The sequence below is a fragment of the Podarcis cretensis genome (assembly GCF_951804945.1).
Source record: "Podarcis cretensis genome assembly, chromosome: 1".
NCBI lineage: Eukaryota > Metazoa > Chordata > Lepidosauria > Squamata > Lacertidae > Podarcis > Podarcis cretensis.
In genome coordinates this window covers 1775477-1796620 of record NC_137170.1, presented here as the reverse complement: position 1 = coordinate 1796620, position 21144 = coordinate 1775477, and the positions used below count along the sequence as shown (strand labels likewise).

At 51.5% G+C, this 21144-nt stretch overlaps 1 protein-coding gene across 5 annotated transcripts in view; it reads right to left on the bottom strand.

The window, feature by feature from the left end:
- Nucleotides 1–21144, bottom strand: part of RGS3 (regulator of G protein signaling 3) — a 75374-nt gene that overhangs the window by 36165 nt on the left and 18065 nt on the right. The window contains exons 8-15 of one of the 5 annotated variants that reach the window (XM_079986042.1): nucleotides 18373–18433; nucleotides 16979–17069; nucleotides 14759–14838; nucleotides 7728–7809; nucleotides 7183–7288; nucleotides 6274–6625; nucleotides 5155–5194; nucleotides 1099–1286 (exon numbers count right to left, since the gene is read on the bottom strand). In XM_079986042.1, coding sequence (XP_079842168.1) covers nucleotides 1099–1286; nucleotides 5155–5194; nucleotides 6274–6625; nucleotides 7183–7288; nucleotides 7728–7809; nucleotides 14759–14838; nucleotides 16979–17069; nucleotides 18373–18433 — 1000 coding nt within the window. Of the gene's footprint in view, nucleotides 1–1098; nucleotides 1287–5154; nucleotides 5195–6273; nucleotides 6626–7182; nucleotides 7289–7727; nucleotides 7810–13517; nucleotides 13676–14758; nucleotides 14874–16978; nucleotides 17070–18372; nucleotides 18453–21144 lie in introns of those variants that run through there. The other 4 variants (XM_079986041.1, XM_079986043.1, XM_079986044.1 and 1 more) reach the window with 4 other exon arrangements.

The following is a 21144-nucleotide window of genomic DNA, read 5'->3' as shown; positions in this document are numbered from 1 at the left end:
GAGGGCATGGCTCCCAATGGCCACTTGCCACACTGGCTATGTTTTGCCTCCACGGTCAGAGGCAAGGGCACCTCCAAATGCTGCTTGCTGGGAGTGCTGCCACTCTCAGGCCCTGCTTGTGAGCTTCTGGTTGGCCACTGCAAGAACAGGATTCTGGCCCAGACTGGCACCCTTGGACCCTTCCTAGGGTCCACACAAAAGGATGCTCCACAGCCATGAAGGCTCACTCTGAATCATTCAGTCAGGGCTTTTTTTTTTAATGTCCTCACAGCAGGTCCATACCGGCCGCATTCTAACTCAACTTTTAAGTTACTGGTCCCCAGGTTTGTTTGTTTTTTAAAAAATACAAACCTCCCACCTCCCTATTCCCCCCCAGTTGCTTAAAGCTGGTTCTCCCGCATTATCAAAGACCCTTACCCAAGGGCCACCAAGATAGTGCCTTCCAGATGCTGTGGACCACAACTCCCATCGTCCCTGCCCAGTGGCCATATTGGCTGGGGCTAATCCCAACCTTATCGATGGCTATGAGTCAGGGTGACTAGACGGAGCCTCCACATGAAGAAGCAGTGATGCCACAGTGGCTTGGGGAGCAGCAGCATTTACTTACTTGCTAAATTTATAGTTGCCCTAGAACAATGTTCCCAGGGCTGCCTCAAAGGAGAAGAGGAAACAAATTGACAACAAAGCAATGTTGCTTTTGAGCCCTGGCTGGGAGCTTCCTCTTTCGGAAGAGGGATGCTAGCTTGGGCAGCCCGTGGCTCTGGCCCAGCAGCTGCAGCAGGGCTCTGAGCCTCCTCCTTGGGTCTTCCTTACACCTCTCTCCCCACAACGATGCAAGTCCCTCTTCTCCTTCCACACCCCACACCCTGGCTTTAGTACTTTCATAGAATCATAGAATCATAGAGTTGGAAGAGACCACAAGGGCCATCGAGTCCAACCCCCTGCCAAGCAGGAAACTTTGGCCAATAGCACTTTGTGGGAGGCAGCACACAGAGAACTGTTTTACTGAGGTGGTAGTACCGAAGCAAGAACAGCAGGGACAGGAGGAAGTGCCCATCCAGCAGAAAGGGTTTCCCTCTCCCATCGCCCAAGACTTACCTGCACAAAGATGGGGAAGACCAGCACCTTGGGGGCCAGCGTCACGTAGGTGCCGTAGCTGGAGTGTGGGATGCCGGGTCTCACGAGGGTGCAGTTCTGGGGGCGGCTGCCACTGTGGCTTTTCATGGTCTGCACCGTCTTCATGAGCCGGGACTTCTTGCCCTGGGACCCGCTTCTGCATGGATTGCCTGGAGGAAAGGGGGAGAGAGGGGCAGCTTATTGTTCCCTCTGCTGCAGGACTGCTGTGGTCACAGCCCTGCCAGAGAGACCACGCTAATTAATTCGTGTAACAACATTATATACTGCCAACCTAGCATTTCGAAAGCACACCAGTGCAAGTAAGGTAAAGGTAAAGGTACCCCTGCCCGTACGGGCCAGTCTTGACAGACTCTGGGGTTGTGCGCCCATCTCACTTAAGAGGCATGGGGCCAGCGCTGTCCGGAGACACTTCCGGGTCACGTGGCCAGCGTGACATCGCTGCTCTGGCCAGAGCCAGAGCCAGAGCCGCACACGGAAACGCCGTTTACCTTCCCGCTGGTAAGCGGTCCCTATTTATCTACTTGCACCCGGAAGTGCTTTCGAACTGCTAGGTTGGCAGGTGCTGGGACCGAGCAGCGGGAGCGCACCCCGCCGCAGGGATTCGAACGGCCGACCTTTCGATCGGCAAGCCCTAGGCGCTGAGGCTTTAACCCACAGCGCCACCTGCAGTGCAAGTAGATACCGGTAAATAAGGGACCGCTGTGGCGAGAAGGTAAACAGCGTTTCTGTGTGCTCTGGCTTCCATCACGGTGTTCCATTGAGCCAGAAGCGGTTCAGTCATGATGGCCACATGACAAGAAAGCTGTCTGTGGGCAAACGCCGGGTCCCTCGGCCTGAAAGCAAGATAAGTGCCGCAACCCCATAGGCGCCTTTGAGTGGACTTAACGGTCTAGGGGTCCTTTACCATTTTACCTTTACTGCTTGACTGAAATAAAAACCTTATAAGAACACAAGAAGAGCCCTGAAGCTGGATCAGGCCAAAGGGGCCCCCTCTACTCCAGAACCCTGTTCTCACAGTGGCCAACCAGGAGCCCCAAAGGCCAGAAGCCCACAAGGAAGCTGGACTTGAACGAAACAGCAGCTGCCTCCCCCCAGAAGTTTCCGGCAACTGATAAGGACAGCCTTATCCCCCACGGATTTGTCTAATCCTCTATTAAAGGCATCCAAATAAACCACAAAACAGTCTTTTTAAAAAAACTATTAAATAAAGAATTAAAAACATTCAAAAGATCATTAAAACCAACAGTGCACTAAAAATAAATCAACACATAGATAAACTTTCTGGATCTTTGGGTAGACTTGTCTAAGCAAAAATGTTTTAAGGAAGCACTGGAAAACATACAGCAAAGGCCCTGCATGATGTCAATAAGCAGGGAGTTCCGAAGTGTAGGTGCTGCACACTGATTTCCTACAACTGTGAGGCGAGTATTATGAGGCACCTGTAGCTGTGCCAGTTCTGCAGATCAGAACGGCCAAGTGGGCCATTGCCACTCTGGGGTTATTCCCACTTCCTCTTGTCCTGTTGCTCCCTCACCCCACCCCACCCGGTCAGAAAACCTGCTCTTTAGCACTCAGTCAGAGCAAACGGCAATTCGGGTTTTCTCCTCTTGCTCTGATTCAGTGCTAAAGAGCGGCATTTCCCTGGGAAAAGAGCAGGCAAAGGGGAAACTGCTAGGTTTTGTGCCTAGAAAGCCCAGGTCAAGTGGAAAACGGCCCAGCCCTGTACTTTCTAGGCACAGGACAAGCGGAAGTGTGGATGAGCCTCCTGTCCAATTCCCAGCATCTGTCAGGCGCCTGAGTCAACCGTCAAGATTCATCAGGAAACACAGTCCCCTTAAGTACATGCCAGCCTCTTCACTTCCCCTGGTCTGGGGAAAGGCATTAAGAGCCCTGCCAGGGAATGGGAGAGAGCCAAGGAGCAGGGCCTCTGCCACGGTCCGGATGCCCCTTCTACACCTCACTCCCCCATCAGCTTGGTTTTGTAAGAGGAAAAGAGGCCAGGGGGTCCCTTCACAGAACTCTCCATGTCCAGCCCAACCCTAAAACACTGCAGAAAGTAGTGAGCAGGAGCTCAAGTCCACCAGAACAAGAAAAATCCTCTTCCCATTTTGCAGTTGGTAATCACCTTAAACACGGCAGGGGAAGGATTACAAGATGTACAGCCCAACCTGATGCAGGTTCACTCAAAAGTAAACCCCACGATGCTCAAGGGAGCTTCCTCTGCAGCCTATAGTGAATTGAGTGTGTTTTGGGCTGCAGCCACCATCAGGTCTGGCCAGAAGAACAGAAGCCCCTGCAAGGAACACAGGGCAGCTCCCCCTCTGATGGGCAAGCAGGAGGCAGAGGGGAGGGGAGGGCAGATGCCGTTGACCCTTCCCAAGAGCAAAGTGCCCAGACTAAACCTTACGCACACCCCGCTCCACACTTCTAACTGGCTTGGCCTCCCTGGAAACATCAAGGAATTGCTTCTTCTGTGTTTATTTCTCTCCATCCGTCCCCTGTGCCTGCTCAGGGCGTGACGCTTTCCAAGAGTCAGTAGGAAACGGAGCCTCGCGGAAACGGTGAGTCAATCCGGCTCATTGTTGGCCAGTCACTTTGGCAAATTTCCTACGTGGCTGCTCCTGCCGCAGAGGACTTGGAAAACAACACCGCAGCTCAGCTGGTACCGTTTCCACCAGGGCCTCTCGGTTCCCAGGCTGGCGTTATCCTGAGCAGAGTGGCCCCCAAAGCCCTTTCTCCACCTGCTTTCCTCACTCCCACTTTTGCAAGTGTTGACTGCGATGATTTGGGCTAAGGATATTGCCATTGCTGGGTGGCCAATGTGGAGCCTCTTCAGTCTTGGGGTGCTCAGGGCCACACCTGGGGGAATGTGCCAGTGTTGCTGGCAAGGCACCTTGCCCTCAGCTGTCTTTCCACACACAGCAGGCCCCTCGTAGCTGCTCTGATGCTGCCCTGGGAAAGGCAAACATTCAAGAGCCTGCCTTGGCACCAGCGCAGCAGCCTCCCAGACCCCCCTTGTCCCCCTGAACCCAAACACTCCTGGATGCAGATGGGGAAGCAGATAGGGCCGCTCCAAAGTAAACAAACTGGACCATTCCATGAGCTGTTTGGAAAGCGCTTGTTTGCTCTCAGATAAACAATGGTCTGTACCAAGTCATGTTCACTGGCAATGGCTTGGAAGCCGCCACTCTTTGCTGCAGAGATGGGGAAAGGCCTCTGAGACTCTAGGAGGGGGCAGTAATGCTCACTGGGTATCTCTCAAACAGTGGCAGGCAAAAAAGCACAGCCGTTTTTACAAGAGCCCTGCAAGGCAGGTCGGCATTATCACCCTCTCCGTAGTGACGATGTGGGTAAGTGGCCATGGGGGGAGTGAGTCAGTGGGTGACGCGAGATCTGAAGCAGGGACGTCCTGGCTCAGAAAGCCTATATAGAGCCCCCACTCTTTGGCCTGGCCCAGACCAGGGTCCTTTCCTTGCATGCAGCCCTTTGTAATTCCACCTCCCCCCACCCTGCATTCCTAGGAGTGAGTTGCTTTAATGGACTGCACGGATGGAGGCTCTGGATCCCTGCTCTGCCACGAAGCTCCCTGGGCGACCTCCCTGGAGCCAGGCCCTCTGATCTCAGGGCTGCCACAATAACTAAATTGGGGCACCTCCCCGCCCCTGCAACCTCTTTTGCAGAAGGCTGGGATGCACATAACTCCCAAGAAGTAATGAGATGCAGTTTGCGAGAAGGCAAACCTCTGGGGACTCCGGGAGCCCAACCAGCTAACAGGCTGCCAGCTGCGGCTCCCAGCTTCTCTAGAACTCCTCTCCATTGCTCTGTGCTCTAAACACAAGAAAAGGAGCACAAAAAGTAGTAAAAAGAGGCTCCCTAAGATTTGCCTTCACTGCTCCTGGCCTCACTTAATATTCTGCTGCCTCAAGAAAAGCAAGACCTCCAAGACAGAAATGAGCAAAACCTGAGACACAGGCAAGAATGGAGCTAGAGCCCCTTCTCACTCACTCACTCACTCACCTCCAGGGGCCTTGCCTTCCGGGTAGATGGGCCTCAGCACCTGGAAGACACAAGACAGGAGAGCCGGAGTTACCTCCTCCTCCCTGCTCTCAGAAGACCCTGCTGGGCTTGGGAAGACCCTGCAGTTCTAATGCTGGATGCAGTATATGTAGCATCTTGAGATCTCAGCCTTTCTCTTTTTGAAATATAGGTCAGCACTGTTTGGGACAAGACGTCACTACCCAGGAAGAACTATTCTAGGTAGTCCATGCACAGTCAACATGCTCAGGTGGGCAACTCAGACCCAACCAAGGTTATTGGAGGGGAGCAGCAGCAGAGAACTATGATGGGATGGAGGGCCAAGGGCCCAGCAGCATCCTCTGGAAAGACAGCACCTGAACTACTGCATTTCAGCCTACAGGGCGGACTCAACACATGGACTTCTCTTTGCTATAAAAGGAATTCCTTTTACACAGAGAGCAAATGTGCCAGGGAAAGAGCTATGCTGCAGTCTGACCTCCAGGCTGACATACAGTTCTCTGCATGCAGGCATTCTTCTTCTGGAGCATCCAGCCGCCCACAGCCTGTTGTCCCCTGCAGGACCAGTTTTAATCATCTCATGAGCGGCTTCTGTGGACGAAGGCCTTGTATTTTCACTTCTGACAGTGAAAAGGGGTTCCCTTCCAGGCAACCTGCTTAATGAGGTTTCATCCTGATTTGTTTGTGGGGAGACAATGTTGTAATAGGCCCGGCATGGCCAAACTTGGACCTCCAGACATTTTGGGACTACAATTCCCATCATCCCTGACCCCTAGTCCTGTTAGCTAGGGATGATGGGAATTGTAGCCCCAAAACGTCTGGAGGGCCAAGTTTGGCCATGCCTGTATTATTACATCCCACCCTCCCAAGAACACATTCTTACCATTTTGCTTATCACAAAGGGAGCAAGCCTGTTTGTTTCGCAAAAACTCCCAATTTCTCAGGATGTGACTTAATCCCACATGAAAACAATGACAATCTGGGAGACTCTGACTGGCCAATTGCACTTCTTCTGAGAGGAGAGTGTGCAAGTGGAGGATGTCAGACCAGAGAAGAGGCGAGATGAGCCACCTGACCAGTAGCCAACCCCTGCTTCCATACCTGGCCTCCTGGATTGAGTGGCGCCAGGATGATGTAGTTCTTGTCGCCCCCGCTCGTTGAGGGTGTTCGGGAAGGGGAGGGCATGGTGTGCTGCTGGGAGACCTTCCCAAGCTCTGTGTAGCGCTCCCAGCCGTTGAGCGCCAGGCCCTCGTTCCCACCATAGACGATGTGGCAGCTCTGGCGATGATCAAGGTGTTGGGAGCGCAATGCACTGTTCTTCTCTCGCTTGTTGGGCGGTGACTGCAAGTCGTACGTCGATTTGCAGGACGAGCGGCGGATGACGCTTTCTGGGCCGGGTCTGACCCGAGGGACTATGCGCCAGACCAGCACGATGATCTCGCGGGAGCAGTTCCTGTAAGAAACAGGATTGGCATTGACACAGATTCATTCTTGATGTCCCCCCCCCCTTTCTGCCCTGTCTCTCCCACCCTTGCTTGGAAATCATCAGGCCAGAGCCTTCTCCAAAACAAGGAAGGCTTTGCCTGCTGATAGATGAAGGGTTCTGAGGAGGCTCCCCAGGGAGGAGGCTCCTCCTGGTAACCCTCCCAAAAAGCACCTCAGATACTGGCAAGGTGTAGAGAAGGGAGCAGCATGCAGAGGCTCTTCCAAAGGTCTCAGTAATGGAAAGGTCAAGATGGAAAGGGCCACAGACAGACCCATTCTCAAGATGTTGCAAGGGAGGTCTTCTCTCTGCTGGCCCCATGACGACCATAAAGTGTTTGCAACATCTGCACATCTCCTACACGTCAGGCCTTTGCCAATGTCTGGGTGTTTCCCAGAAGCAGCCCTTCCATACTCACACACAGGCAGAGAGACCCCTCACTCTCCACCCATGCACACGACCCCGAGGGACCCAGGGATCCTGGTTCCGCCCCTGCAATTCCCTCTCCACACGTGAGTCATAGTCACCGGATCTCGTGGGCCAGCTCCACGCACTTCCAGCGCTCGACAGGTTGCTCATTGAGTTGGAGGATGGTGTCCAGTTGCTGCAAGCCAGCCTTCTCTGCTGGGCCACCTGCAAAGGGTGGGGTGGGAGAAACAGGGCATGTCTGCACCACAGGCAAACTGGTTTCATAGCCTTTCCCACCAAAGCAAACTTGGGTGGATGAGTACCTAGCAGTTTGGAAGCCAAACAGAACCACTCAAACATAGGAGTTGGGAGAATCCCTAGCATTCCTAGACAGGAAGGAAAACAGGGAAAGCGGTGTGCACGTTTCTGTGTTAGTCCAAAAGCAGACAGACCCTGCCAGCTTCCAGAGCCTAAATAATGCTGAAGTCAGAAGTCTGCAGGCTGGAGCCATGAGTGGCGGGAGAAAGTGGACCTGTGTTGTGTAGCGCACGGCCAGCATGCCACTCCCTAGACCAGGAGGAGAGTGCCAAGAGGCAGGAGAAGCTGGAGCCCAGAGCCCAGCCCCTTTGCAAATCCACCATCCAGGCACCTCTGCTCTCCTTACCCGAGTCCACTGCCTGCACACGGACAGGCGAGTCACAGCAGATGGTGAACCCAAACCCATTCTTGCCACGGGGGATTGTAATCTGGAAAGAAACAATGAGGTTATGCCTTTTAACAAACAGCAACAGCTGCCCCTCATGCATTCTGCATTCACTGGTCGTATCTGTGCAGCAGGTGGGGAAAGACAAAAGGGATGCATGCACACTCACACTCTGCACATGCTCACTGAACCCCAGGAGAGGAAAGTGGGATCTCTTCCACTAGCCCCAACCCCTGCAACTGTGCCCACAGCCATTCTGTTCAGCCTTCACAACAAGGAAAGCCCCCCTGGGAGGCATCAAGCCAAGTGAGTCCCCTGGGGTGGGCTCAGCAGGCAGCCACGGGTGGGGAGCACTTTCCTCTCTCCTTGAGCAATGAGCACCAGGAACTTTCCACTGGCCACACGTGGACAGGAAGCTGAAAGGTTGCGCTGATCTTATCAATCCCTACCTTAGCCGCCTCCACCACCACAAAGAGGAGGAGGTTATTTTAGCCTTGCCCACATCCGTTGCCACAGAGAGGATAGAAGCACCACAGCAGCTCTCCTCAAAATAGCATTGTGCCTTCAGGCTGAAGGGGCTTTCCAAAAGCCAGGGCTTGCCAGGCCACTAGGCAGCGTGGGCTTCAAAGGGATTTGGTCCCCAGCAGAAGGAGCTTTCAGCCGCCTCAGAGGCTACAGGTGCCTATGGGCCGCTGAGTCAAACCAAAAGGGTCCTTAGCCAGGATCCTGTCACCACTCACATTGTACCACAACAGGAGCATGGATGCTCCCCACCCCACCCACCAGCTGCACACCCCCACGAGGTAGCCCCACAGCAGATGTGCCAAGGTCTGACGTGGAGCCCTGTGCATCCTGGTGCTATTTCCTCATGATTTTAGTTTTATTCCCTTCATGACAGTGAAGACAAAATCTGGATTCAAGGTGCCTTTAACAGATTGGAAAACTGAGCCCAAACTAACAAAATTAATTTTAATAGGGGTAATTGTAAGGTTTTCCCAGTAGTGATGTATGGAAGTGAGAGCTGGACCATCAAGAAGGCTGATCGCCGAAGAATTGATGCTTTTGAACAATGGTGCTGGAGGAGACTTTTGAGAGTCCCATGGACTGCAAGAAGATCCAACCTCTCCATTCTGAAGGAAATCAGCCCTGAGTGCTCACTGGAAGGACAGATCGTGAAGCTGAGGCTCCAATACTTTGGCCACCTCATGAGAAGAGAAGACTCCCTGGAAAAGACCCTGATGTTGGGAAAGATGGAGGGCACAAGGAGAATGGGACGACAGAGGACGAGATGGTGGGACAGTGTTCTCGAAGCTACCAGCATGAGTTTGACCAAACTGTGGGAGGCAGCGGAAGACAGGAGGGCCTGGCGTGCTCTGGTCCATGGGGTCACGAAGAGTCAGACATGACTAAACAACTAAACAACAACAAATGTAAGGTGCTGCACATAGACAGAAAGAACCAGGTGAGCAAATATAAGACTAGGTACACCTAGCTTACCAGTAGCACATGTGAAAAGGGTCTAGGGGTCTTAGTATAGAATCGCAGAATGGTAGAGTTGGAAGAGACCCAAGGGTTATCTAGCCCAACCCTCCGCAACGCAGGAATCTCAGCTAAAACATCCCTGGCAGATGGCCATCCAACCTCTGCTTAAAAAACCTCCAAGGAAGGAGAGTCCACAACCTCCACTGTCAGACAGCTCTTACTGTCAGAAATTTCTTCCTGATGATTTGTCGGAATCTCCTTCCTTGTAACTTGAAGCCACTGGTTCTAGTCTACTCTGGTTCGAAAGGCTACTCTCCAAAGCAGAAAAACCAATCTTGCTCTCTCTCTTCCCTGTGGCAGCCCTTGAGATATTTGAAAGTCGCTGGATCATCTCCCCTCAATCTCCTCTTTTCCAGACTAAGCATCCCCAGCTCCTTCGACCGTTCCTCATCAGGCTTGGTTTCCAGACCCCTGATCATCTCGGTTGCCCTCCTTTGCACAAGTTCTAGCTTGTAACATCCTTCTTAAATGGTGGCACCCGGGTGATGGACTTCATGGAACTGGCGGAAATGACTGGCAGAATCCGAGACCAGGGAGAAGAGTCGGTGGAAGAAGATGGGAAGAAATTTAAAGTTTATTTACAGAAACATTGTAAAATTAAGGACTGTTAGAAGGAGGCTGAAATGAAGTTATGTGGCTTTAGTGGAAATATTATAAAGGATTAAGTAAAAATAGATTGTTAATGGATGAAAGGAGGAAAGGTAAAGTTACATTATATTAAGATAAATTATAGGATAAAAATTGGGAAAGATGGAAAGGATTTGCTGAAATAGCAAATCGAACTAAAATACAAAAAAAGGGAGGTGCGAGGAGGTCAAGGAAACAAGTAAATGAAAGATAAGTTATGGGAAGGTTCGTTGTGTTTTTTAATTGTTTCTATTTTTCTATTTTTTATAATTTTTTTCCCTTTTTTCTATTCTTCTTTCTTTATTGTGATGTGTTGTTAAGTTTTTGTTTAACTTGGAATTATCTATTTCTCTTTTTGTAACATTTAAAACTTTAATAAATATTATTTTTTTAAAAAACAAATTAAATGGTGGCACCCGGAATTGGATGCAGGTGTGGTCTGACCGAGGCACAACGGAGTGGAACTATTACTTTCCTTGATCTAGACGCTATACCTCTGTTGATGCAGCCTAGAATAGCATTAGCTGGCTGTTGTTTTTTGGTGCGGGATCATACTGTGGACTCATGCTAAGCTCATGTTAAGCACCCAATAAGCTCAATGGCCCATGAGAGCAGGCAGAGGCATCTTGACTGGGCAGCCGATGGGAAGATAGGAAACCTGTCTGACCACAGACACTGTTCAGACTTGGACTTGCATCCCATGTGGAGCCTGAGTGGTTCCAGAGATGACTGTCTCTTGCGTATCCTGTTTGACCAGCAAAGGGGAAAGATCTGCCCTTCCGGTTCCCGAGGAAGACTCCCACTAAGAGCTCCTCCACCAGGGCTTGCTCAAAGGAGGAGGGAGTCTGTTCAAAGGGGCTGCGGGACACACTCTTCCTGCTTGGGAGCAAAAGGGCAACTCCCTGGTGATTCTGCAGAGGTCCAAGGGCAGTTCATGGGCCGTGCCACAGGGTGGTTTGAAAGACGGGGGGAAGGAGCCATAGTCAGGAAAAGGCAGACAGAACGACCATAGGAAGTAGGAGCCCAAGTTCCCTGGTTGAAGCATTTGTGTGGGCTGCTTAGCTGAGACACCTGAAAGGATTTAAGGATTATATAAAGCACACCAGTAGTAGATGGGGAGAACGCTTCCCTCTTTCTCTCAGGGCCACCCAGTGGAAACGGACCAGCAGGAAAAATAACTACTTCTTCACACGTGTACAGTGGTGCCCCGCAAGACGAACGCCTCGCAAGACGGAAAACCCGCTAGACGAAAGGGTTTTCCGTTTTGGAGGCGCTTCGCAAAACGAATTTCCCTATGGGGTTGCTTCGCAAGACGAAAATGTCTTGCGAGTTCCCGCGGGTTTTTTCCGCTTTTTCCGCCCTTTTCCTAAGCCGCTAAGCCACTTATCAGCTGTTCCGCTGATAAGCTGCTTAACAGCTGATCGCTAAAAGCCACTAGACCGCTAATAGCGCTAATCCGCTAAGCTGTCAATGGGCTTGCTTCGCAAGACGAAAAAACCGCTAGACGAAGAGAATCGCGAACGGATTCTTTTCGTCTTGCGAGGCACCACTGTAATTAGCTTGTGAAATTCACTGCTCCAATCTGTGATTGTTGCTACAAGCTTAACATAGCTTTAAAGGGGAAACTAGTGCAATTCATGGTTCTATCACAGGTATAGAGAGCCTCCATGTTCAGAGGCAGTCTATCTCTGAATACTAGTTGATGGAGAACAAGCCGTGTAGGTGAAGGCTGCTGGCTTCATGCACTGTTTGTGGCCTTCCTGGAGGGGCAGTGGCAGCCACTTGGCCAGTCACTGTGGAGAGAATGGCTAGGAGGACCTAGCGGATCCTCCTCTGCCCAATCCAGTCAAGCTCTGAGGACCCACTTCAGCAAGAACAAAAGCATGCCAGCCTTCAAGCCCCACTTCATCAGGAAGAATGAAGAGTTAAGTTTCACATTGTACGTTTTATCCACTAGTTATCAACACAAACTACCTCACGACAGCAACCTGAAGAGAAGCCAAGCCAAGTTTTCCCTGGGCACAACAGAGGAATCACAGAGTTCTTCCTCCACCCTAGAATAATAATAATAATAATAATATTTTTGTTATTTACACCCCACCCATCTGGCTGGGTTTCCCTCTTGAACTGAACTGGAAAGGCTGCACCCCTCTAAGCTGACAAAGGCCACAATCCTACACACACTTCCCTGAAGTCAACGGAGCTTACTTTTGAGTAGCCTGCAAAGGGTTGCATGTTGAGACACTGCCTCCCTCCTCCTCCTCCGTTGCTTTATTCAGGGTGTTTTAGGGAAGGAGATTTGTTTGCATCATGGCAAACACACAGGGCAGCTTTTGCCCTCTTTAGCTGCTGCTTCATCTTTTGGAGATCCATGGACCTGATGGAACCTCCTTGATGCCCAACTGGACGCCAAGGTGCCAGAAAGAGGTGGGGGACCTAGATGAAGCGTGGGCAGCTTGCCCTCCCTCCAGGTCACAATCTCATCACTCCAAAGCCACAGGGTCAAAAGGTTCAGAGTGAAAGACCCCTCTGCAGGAGGCATCCCACACACCCACACACCGCAAGAGGCATCCTCAGAGCACAGTGTGGCAGAAGCAGGGCTGCCCCTTAGGAACTCACTGAGGGGACACATGAGGGGAGATCAGGCGGTCCAGCTGGTGGCTGGCTGCTAGCAATGGGGCACCTGTAGTCAAAGGCAGCATGCCTCTGACTAGCAGCCACTGGTGGAGACAAACAGAATAAAGCTGGATTCCTACCACCCTCCACCACCTGCTTGCCCTGCTTCTGTGAGATTCCCAGGAGCCTCTTGCTAGACATGGGAGGAAGGCAGCATGTAAGGCTGGGAGAGGGTTCCTTCTGAACCCTCAAAAGACAATTCTCTCTCCCTCTCCCTCTCCCTCTCTCACACACACAAACAACAAGACCAAATCAATATGCAACAAGAGACGGCGCTGTGCGGTTGAGCTCACTTCCCTGGATCGAATCTCACTTCAGCTACGAAGCCACCAGAGCTGCCACCCAGTGCATGGTGACTAGGGCACCAATTCAGTGGAAAGCAGTGAGGCCGACTTCCCTGAGCCAGCCCACATGGGACTGGGCTGTCAGAGGCCTTTAGGCAAGCCAGCCTCTCGTGACGAGACTGGAAGAGCCCGGCTGCAGCTGGATCAGGTCAACTGGGCCCTGTCTAGCCCAGCCTCCTGTCCTCACAGGGGCCAAGCACAGGATCTGAGTGCCATGGCAGGGCTCGACTCCCTTGGGATCCCCAACAAGCAGCATTCAGGGGCATTCCCTGCCCTGGCAGGGGAGGGAGAACACCCATCCCAGGGTCCAAGCCTTCAGATGATGCAGGGACAATCAAGGAGATCACCCTTGACTCCTCTTAGAAAGCCCAGTCAGCCACCCAGAGGAGCGGGGCAGGTGCACAGAATTATTCAGCCCTGGCAGGGGGAAGTGTGGGCCCTTCCCAGCGCCAAAGCCAGTTCCGTGGGGTGCGGCTCCTGTCTCCTCTCAACACACCCACTGGGGAAGGCCACGCTCCTTGAACCTCGCGCACACCTGCTCCTGGGTTCGCATGCAACCGACCTGCCGGTAGCGCTGCTCCGAGCACACTCTGCACAGTCCGCTGAATCGGCTCATGTCCACGGCCTGGAGCCTTGCGGCCGGACCAGGCAAAGCTAAACCATTCCCCGCTCTCCCTGGCGAGCGCAGAACAGAGGCCCCCTGCCTGCCTGCCTTCTGGCAGCTGAGAATAAGTCTCTGTGATCCTGGCATGGCCGCCCATGAGAACCCAGTAGCTGCTCAGCAGAAGAATGGCAGGAAGCCACCCCTCACCTCCCGGGCAGCTCTCACTGCCATGTGCTGCTTTATGATAAGCGGAGAGGCTTCCTGAGAACTCGAGGGGAAGAGGGAGAGGGAGAGGGAGAGTTTGGAGTCAAGCTCCTGTCAGCTCTTTCACCCAGGCGGCCTTTGTTCACAGAGGCAAATCTCCCCGGCACACGGACACGGCCCAGGTTCTCACAAACAGTCAGAGGATGTCGGAGGGGGCCTTCCACTAGTGCAAAAGGGCGGGGGGCTTACATTCACATTCATATGGGGAGAGTGGAGGAGAAAGAGTAAGGACTGCAAGTAACCAAGGAAGGAAAGAAGATGGCCAGAAAAATCTCTCTCTTTAACGCTCTCACACACAAGTAAACTCTTTACTGATGGGGATCCGCAAACCAGACCAGTTCATGGCTAGCTGCGTAAGAGGGAAAAAGCAACCCAACAGCTGAGCCTTCCTAAGCATGCGAGGGAGGGGCAGCCTGCCGACTTCTGCCTGCCTGTGCCCATTAGAAAGGAAAAGAACAGATAGTGGTGACTGTAGTGAAATGGCTGGCGTCCGCCTGTCTCAGGAGACAATGCAGGAGTGTGCCTTTGGGGTGTGGTCAAGCAGGGGGAAAGTTACAGCGCCTGCTGTGGCTGCAGAGACTGATACAGGAATGCTACCACGGACATCAAAGCAAGAAGAGTTTCAAGCTTCCTCTCCTTCCCAGCAGGCAGCAGCATGCAAGGAACATGAGGAAAACACTTGTGGAACTGCAGGAGGGAGGGTGCAATTTGCAGCAGGATTTTCACTGCAACAGTCCTCCTGCCTGTGGGCAGGTGAGGGAGGATGGTGAGGCACCCCAATCTCCTCAACTTCATTGCAAAAAGCACTTTCTGACTGGCTGCCCCCTTCGTGGGTGTTTAGCAGGAGCAGCTGAATATGATCAAGGCATCCACTCGCTCCCTGCCCCGGGAAAGGCAGTTGTTGAACCCGGCCTCCCACACCTGCATGCTCCTACCTTGAGCTGCTCCATGTTCTCGTCCTGCTGCTGCTTCCCCAGTAACGCCACTGCCGCAGCTGGCCTGGCCAACATCAGCTCTGCAAAACAACAGGGAGGAATCTGTCCATCACCTCTGCAGAAAAAAGAGGGAAAGCCTGACCTCCCTGTACTGAAATATCCTGCTTTACATGCCTAATGTCCACTGAAGCCGCCAGAACGGCTTCTCATTATCTGCGCAACTTTGGGCAGACTTGATCCTGGGGGGCAATGGAATTAGACACATTACACACAGACTTTGCTGTGGAGAGCTATGTAATATAGGAGTCTCCTTCTCTCTGCCCTCTTCCACCCCTATCACAAGGGTGAGAGTTTCTGCTATTTGTTACGAGTGTCCAATGGTTCTGCAAAATGTACCCACATGGCTTCCAATAACAGGGATATCTAACCCTGCAATAATAAACCTAAGTGGGAAATAAAAACAATGCAAAAATACAAAACACTGCAACGCAGCAGCACTAAAACAGCTATATTGGTAAAGTAGAGCAATTCTTTAAATCAGCTGGTTTTTCTTTGGTTATCTTAGAGATTTGCTTATTGCCACTCATCAGTTGACCCCAGAGTGGTTTACAACAGGAGCTTGCTGGCTTAAAAACAACCACAACAGCCACCTCTCTTCAATTCCTGTCCCAAAACAGGAAGAGAAGGAGTCTGGCAGATCCCCCAAGGGGAGGCATTCCACGGTTTTGGACCAGCACTGAAAAGGCCTCGTTTCCTGTATTTGCCCACCTAATCTCCCGCAAAGATGGGATGAAGAGCAGGACCACAGAATAGGATCTTAGAGCATCGGCAAGATGTTTATAAGAATATATACAAACCTCCAACTCAAGACAGTATACAGGAAAATCATTAAAGCACCCTAAAACTTTAAAATCTTAAAATTATAGAACCATAAAATACTGAACATATGACCAGCTATTAATCAAATTCATTTACTGAAATGCTTGGTGGAATACAGGTGAAAGGAGAGTAGGGAAGAGCAGGCAAATCAATGGGCAAATGGATATTCTGATACAACTCAACAGCGCCACCTAGAGCACCAGCGATTCTCACCCCTGCTGGGGACCCGAATGGACAGCAGCCCACTATATGGTCTCTGAAGAAGCATCTCCAGAGGTTGCGACCTCCAAAGCAATGCCTCAACTGGCCTGAACCAGCCATGCCTCTTGAAATGTCAGAGAGGAGGGATTTTTGGGTTGACCAAAACACAACATTGCAATGGGGTGGTGCTGTAGCTGAGTGGGCAGAGCACCTGCCTTGCATGGCACTTCCCGGAAGGATTGGGAGAGAGACCCTGCCTGAAGCCCTGGAGAGCCATTGCTGCCAGTCAGTGTGGGCAATATTGAGCGACATGGACCCAAAGGGTCTGACTCAGCTTAAACCAGCATCCTGTGTTTCTCTGTGGAGCAACCAGTGATGTCAGAGGTGGGGCCTGTTTTGCCACAGAGCCAACAGGCAGCCTGTCTTAGAAGAGAGACCCGCCAGTCTCAAATGCCCATAAATACATACGATTTTTCCTTTAACCTTTGCCTTCCTCCAAACCTTCCAAAGATGCTCTGCAGGGAACTCTGAACATTTTCCCAAGCCCATGACTGATTAAGCAGGTGAAATGCAACCAGCCAAGTTGGACTGACTCGTAATTGTTTACAGTGGTACCTCGGTTTACGAACTTAATCCATTCTGGGAGTCCGTTCTTAAACCGAGGCGCACTTTCCCTAATGAGCCCTCCCGCCGTCAGTGCCCTTCCATTCTTAGACCAAGATAAAGTTCGCAAACCAGGACGCTATTTAAAGTTTTGCGGAGTTCATAAACCAAATCGTTCATAAACAGGACTGTTCTTAAACCGAGGTACCACTGTACTTACAAGCCTGTGTTGCATGTGGAAAATGTGCAAAAGGGCTGCCCAGGGACTAGCCATTTTCTGAGCGATTCTTTGTTCCTCCAACTAGGCCGGGTGGGGTGGGTGCCTTCTGGTCGCCCAAGCAGGCTGGGGAGGGGGGCAACTGGCACCCCCTGCAGCAGCCATGGAGGCCAGTCCAGAGCAGTCAGGGCAGGCTTGCCTGGGGTTCTTTCCCCTGCACAGTGTCCACAAGCTCTGCAACAGGACCCCAGGGGGAAATACATCCCTACCACCTTTCCCCCTTTGAGGGAGGCCCACAAGCATCTCCCAGAGGGACCCACCTCTGCTCTGTTTCAGCCGCCGTGTAGCTGCCTTCAGGTGCTTTGTCCTGCCCAGGTCTTCCCCCAGTAGGTAGTACCATCCGCAGATCTCCTGCAGTTAGAAAATGAGAGTCAGTAGAAGGAAGCTGCAGGAGATGCCAAACTTTTCTGGATTTAGAAATCCCTTCCCAGCTGTGTTGTTATTTGCTAGCAAAATGCACATGTGTGTGTGCATGTGAGCTTGTGAGCACAGACCCCACCCCATCATTAAAGAAAACCAAGGTAGCACCCCCCCCCCATTTGCAAAGCCCAACAAAATCCACCTGGGAAACCTTATCTGTGTTCTGTTCCGCAGCCCAGCTGACGGGATGGGGGAATGATGGGAGGGAATATGAACCTGCTCTTGTGCTCATGTTCTGCTTGCAGGTTTCCTGAATAGGCATCTGGTGGACCCCAGTGAGAACAAGATGCTGGACTGGATGGGCCACTGGCCTCACCCAGCAGGTTCTTCTTATGTTCAAACTGGACGTCTCCAAGCCTTCAATCTCCATCTTTGAAAAGGGGATGTTGCTGAACCCCAGTTGTTGATCTGCCTTGAGGATGAACATCCCAATTGCCTTCAAATACTCTTCTAATTAAAGTCTTTATAGATGTTTGGAAACTGCTGCATGTGGTTTATACATTTTTATTTTAAAGTTGGCAGCAGAGGGCAGCACCCAATCCTCTGCCCGCAGCTCTGACATGCATCTGGCTGCTGGTGGACAACACATTCTCAGCACTCTCTGCTCCCCAATTTATTTTATTTTAGTTTTTTTTTTTTTTTAAAAAAAAACCCACCTAGTTAAGGTTGCTGTTGGTTTAATGGGATGTTGTTGGGGGTGTTGTTGTTTTTTGGAGGGGAGCCAATTTCAGGGGGCGTGGGGGTGGGGGTGAGAGACGAGGGCCTGGTCAAAAGCCCTGCTGTGCTGGCGGGAGACCTTGTGCAGGGCTTCCTCTGAGGGGTCTCATGAGTAGAATCCCACCCAGGGCTCCATTGAGGCATCACGACTGCATGGAATTTCCACCTTCAGAAATAGCAAACTAGTTTTTGATACGGGGGAATTCCAGTGACAGCACACACCAAATCCCACCACTATAGAGAGGAAACTGCATGCCCTGCAACAGGCCCAGACCCAGGATTCTCTAGCCTGCTTTATACATCTCCCCACCCCCAATTCCCTGTCCAGCTTGGGAAGACGTCAGCAACCCCCCCCCCCCCCCGTGAGGCAAAGACTGGTGTGCTGCTGCTGCTGCTGCTGCTGTCACGCCTCATCTCATGAAAGCATGACAGGGACTTCCTTCACCTTGGGACAATTAGCTGTGCCACAGCTGTGTCCCCACCGCACAACCCAGGAGGGTGGGAGGCTCCTCCGTACCTTGTCTGGGCTCAGCAGGGTCTTCACACCGAAACTCATGCAGCCGAGGAGTTCGCTCTGCCTGTGGGGAGAAGGAATCCCGAAACAGAGTCATGGAGAGCAGGGCTGCCGCTGCTCCCACGGCTCCTGCTGGGGGCTCTGGCCATTTTGTCTCCAGCATGGGAGCCTCCCCTGCAAGGAGATCTGGGCATTGAATCAGAGCGAGGAGACATTTTGGTCTGCACCTTCCAAGCTCCTCACACACTTGGCTGGCCCCAAGTGACGTCTTTTGGACATCACCAGGCTCTGTCAGCCATGCAGGTTGGCAAAGTCCCACAGCACACAGGAAGCTGCCCATGTGCCCCGTGGCCTCACTCAGTAAGCCTGGTGGGGACCCTGAAGAGGAAGAGAAGGAGGTACCCCCGCCCCCATGTGTCTAGGTGGAAAAGGCAGCTGCAGAGGACTTGCCTAGCTGAGGCAACTTTGGTTGGTTGGTTGGTTGGTTGGTTGGTTGGAAGTTGCTTTGGGTTGCCCTGGGCAAGATAACACAATTAACAAATTTAATAAGGAATAGGAATAGCTGAGTCAGCTGCCCCAAAGAGGGAGACAGTGAGGGTATGGGAAATGGAGCGTACCACTAGATAGCTCAGTTGGTTAGAACTCAGTGCTGATAACACCAAGGTCGCAGGTTTGATCTCCATATGGTACAGCTGCATATTCGTGGGGTGGGGAGACTAGATGTTCCTCAGGGTCCCTTCCAGCTCTATGACTTGAATGCCAGAACCAGCAGCTTTAAGGTCCTCCTGTCCCGTACCCAGTATCTGTCAAAGAGCTTCCAATGGCCAGGGGGCCTGCCAAAGCCCCAGAGCTCTGTGGAAGAAGGGTCTTGGCTAGACCTGCTCTGGGGTAATGTAAGAGCTCAGTCGTGCTCTGCTGAAGCACATTACATAACAATGCATAGGAAGAGCCCAACTGCTAGAGCACACCAATGTGGGTTGATCCAGCGCAGGGTTTTACGTAAGAAGAGCCTTGCTGTGTCAGACCCAGAGCCCAGTATCCGCCCCTCTGAAGCCTCTGGGAAGCTCCTTAAGCAGGGCTTGAAGACGACTGTCTGCTCCTGTTGCAGCTCCCCAACAACCAGGACTCAAAGGCAGGCTGCCTGCAAGAACAGAGGTTCCTTGTAGCCATTGTAGCTGTTCTGCTTCTATATTTCCTGATAGTAAGAGCTGTTCAACAAGGGAACAGATTCTCTTGGGAGGTGGTGGGCTCTCCTTCCTTGGGAGTTTTCAAGCAGAGGTTGGATGACCATCTGTCATGGATGCTTGAGCTGAGATTCCTGCATTGCAGGGGGTTGGACTAGATGACCCTTGGGGTCCCTTCCAACTCTATAATTCTATGATTATTTTAGAAAGGTTTCAGGCTGCAGGGGCTGCTGGCAATGTCTAAGGCCCACGGCCAGCCAGAATAGGTAAGCCACGCTGGACTAGCCAGGGCTCCCTGTGGCAGCTGGGGGTAGCCATTCAGTGTTCTGGAAGGGGTGTGGCCGAGTCCAGGGGCCATCATTTTCAGGTGAGATTCAATCTGATACCAGAAAATTCAGATTGCAGAGTTACAGTTGGTTGGGAGCTCTTGCACAACAAACTCACTTCCACAAAAGACAGGTCTTTCTACGACATTGAAAGTGATGCGAAAACATACTGGAAAGTGTACGATGACAAATCAGGATGATGCATGCTTCCTAAACAGGTTGTCCGGAAACACCCTGAGGTCCTAGCAAAACCCCAATGCGCTGATCCAACTCTCTGGTGCTGACATGGTTGGAGACGCAATTCTGGTTCCATAATGGAAAGGCACAACAGGCAGGGAAGGCTCACTGGATGAGGGCACCTATCTGCCACTCACTTTATCACCCAAACTAGCAGATGCCCTCTCGTTCAGCCACACATGCTTTAAACATTCTCTCATCCTTTAAATACTGAGCATGTACTATTTTCTCTTTAGTTAGTTAGTTAGTTAGTTAGTTAGTTAGTTACAACAGCCAAATACAGTACACCCCAAAGCCTGACACTTGGTGATGATGCCTGGAATTTTAATGTGGTAAAGTAGGTATTATTATTTTTTAAAAAACTGGCTCTTTGAAATATCTGGACAAGGCTGGACGTTCAGTTACAGTTATGTCATTCGGTGGGGAAGAACATGGGAGATATTTATTCAGTGTCAGAAAGAGGCGACATGAAATTCCAAGATGAATCTCGTCAGCGACACTGTTAATTCATCCTGCAGTTTCTATAAATACCAAATGGATTTATGTTTTCACTCTCGTTCCCCCTCGCACACCGTTCACTAGCAGATTACACGTACAGATGACATCATCACCATCATCAAAAGGTCATACCACTATGGTGGCTTACAAAATAAAGGAATAAAAATTATTTCCAGTAACACAAATCAGAATCAGGTCAAACCATCTCAGCAAACAGTCACAGAACCAGCACAGGGAACACAGATGAACAATTCTCTGAAGAAGTACCATCTTCATCCGTCCCTCAAAGGACAGCAGGAGGAACGTGCTGAGCAAACTTTTATCCACAGGGAGGGAGTTCATGCTCAGCATTGGGGGCTGTGACAGAGAAGCCCCTGTTCCTTGCAGATGCTAATCTACCCCTTTGGTGAGATGGAACGACACACACACACACACACACACACACAATCTGATCACAAGACCTTAAATGCTGGGGGCAAGGCAGGGTGCCATAGGAGAAGCTGGCCCTGAGCTAGGCAGGAGGACCCTGC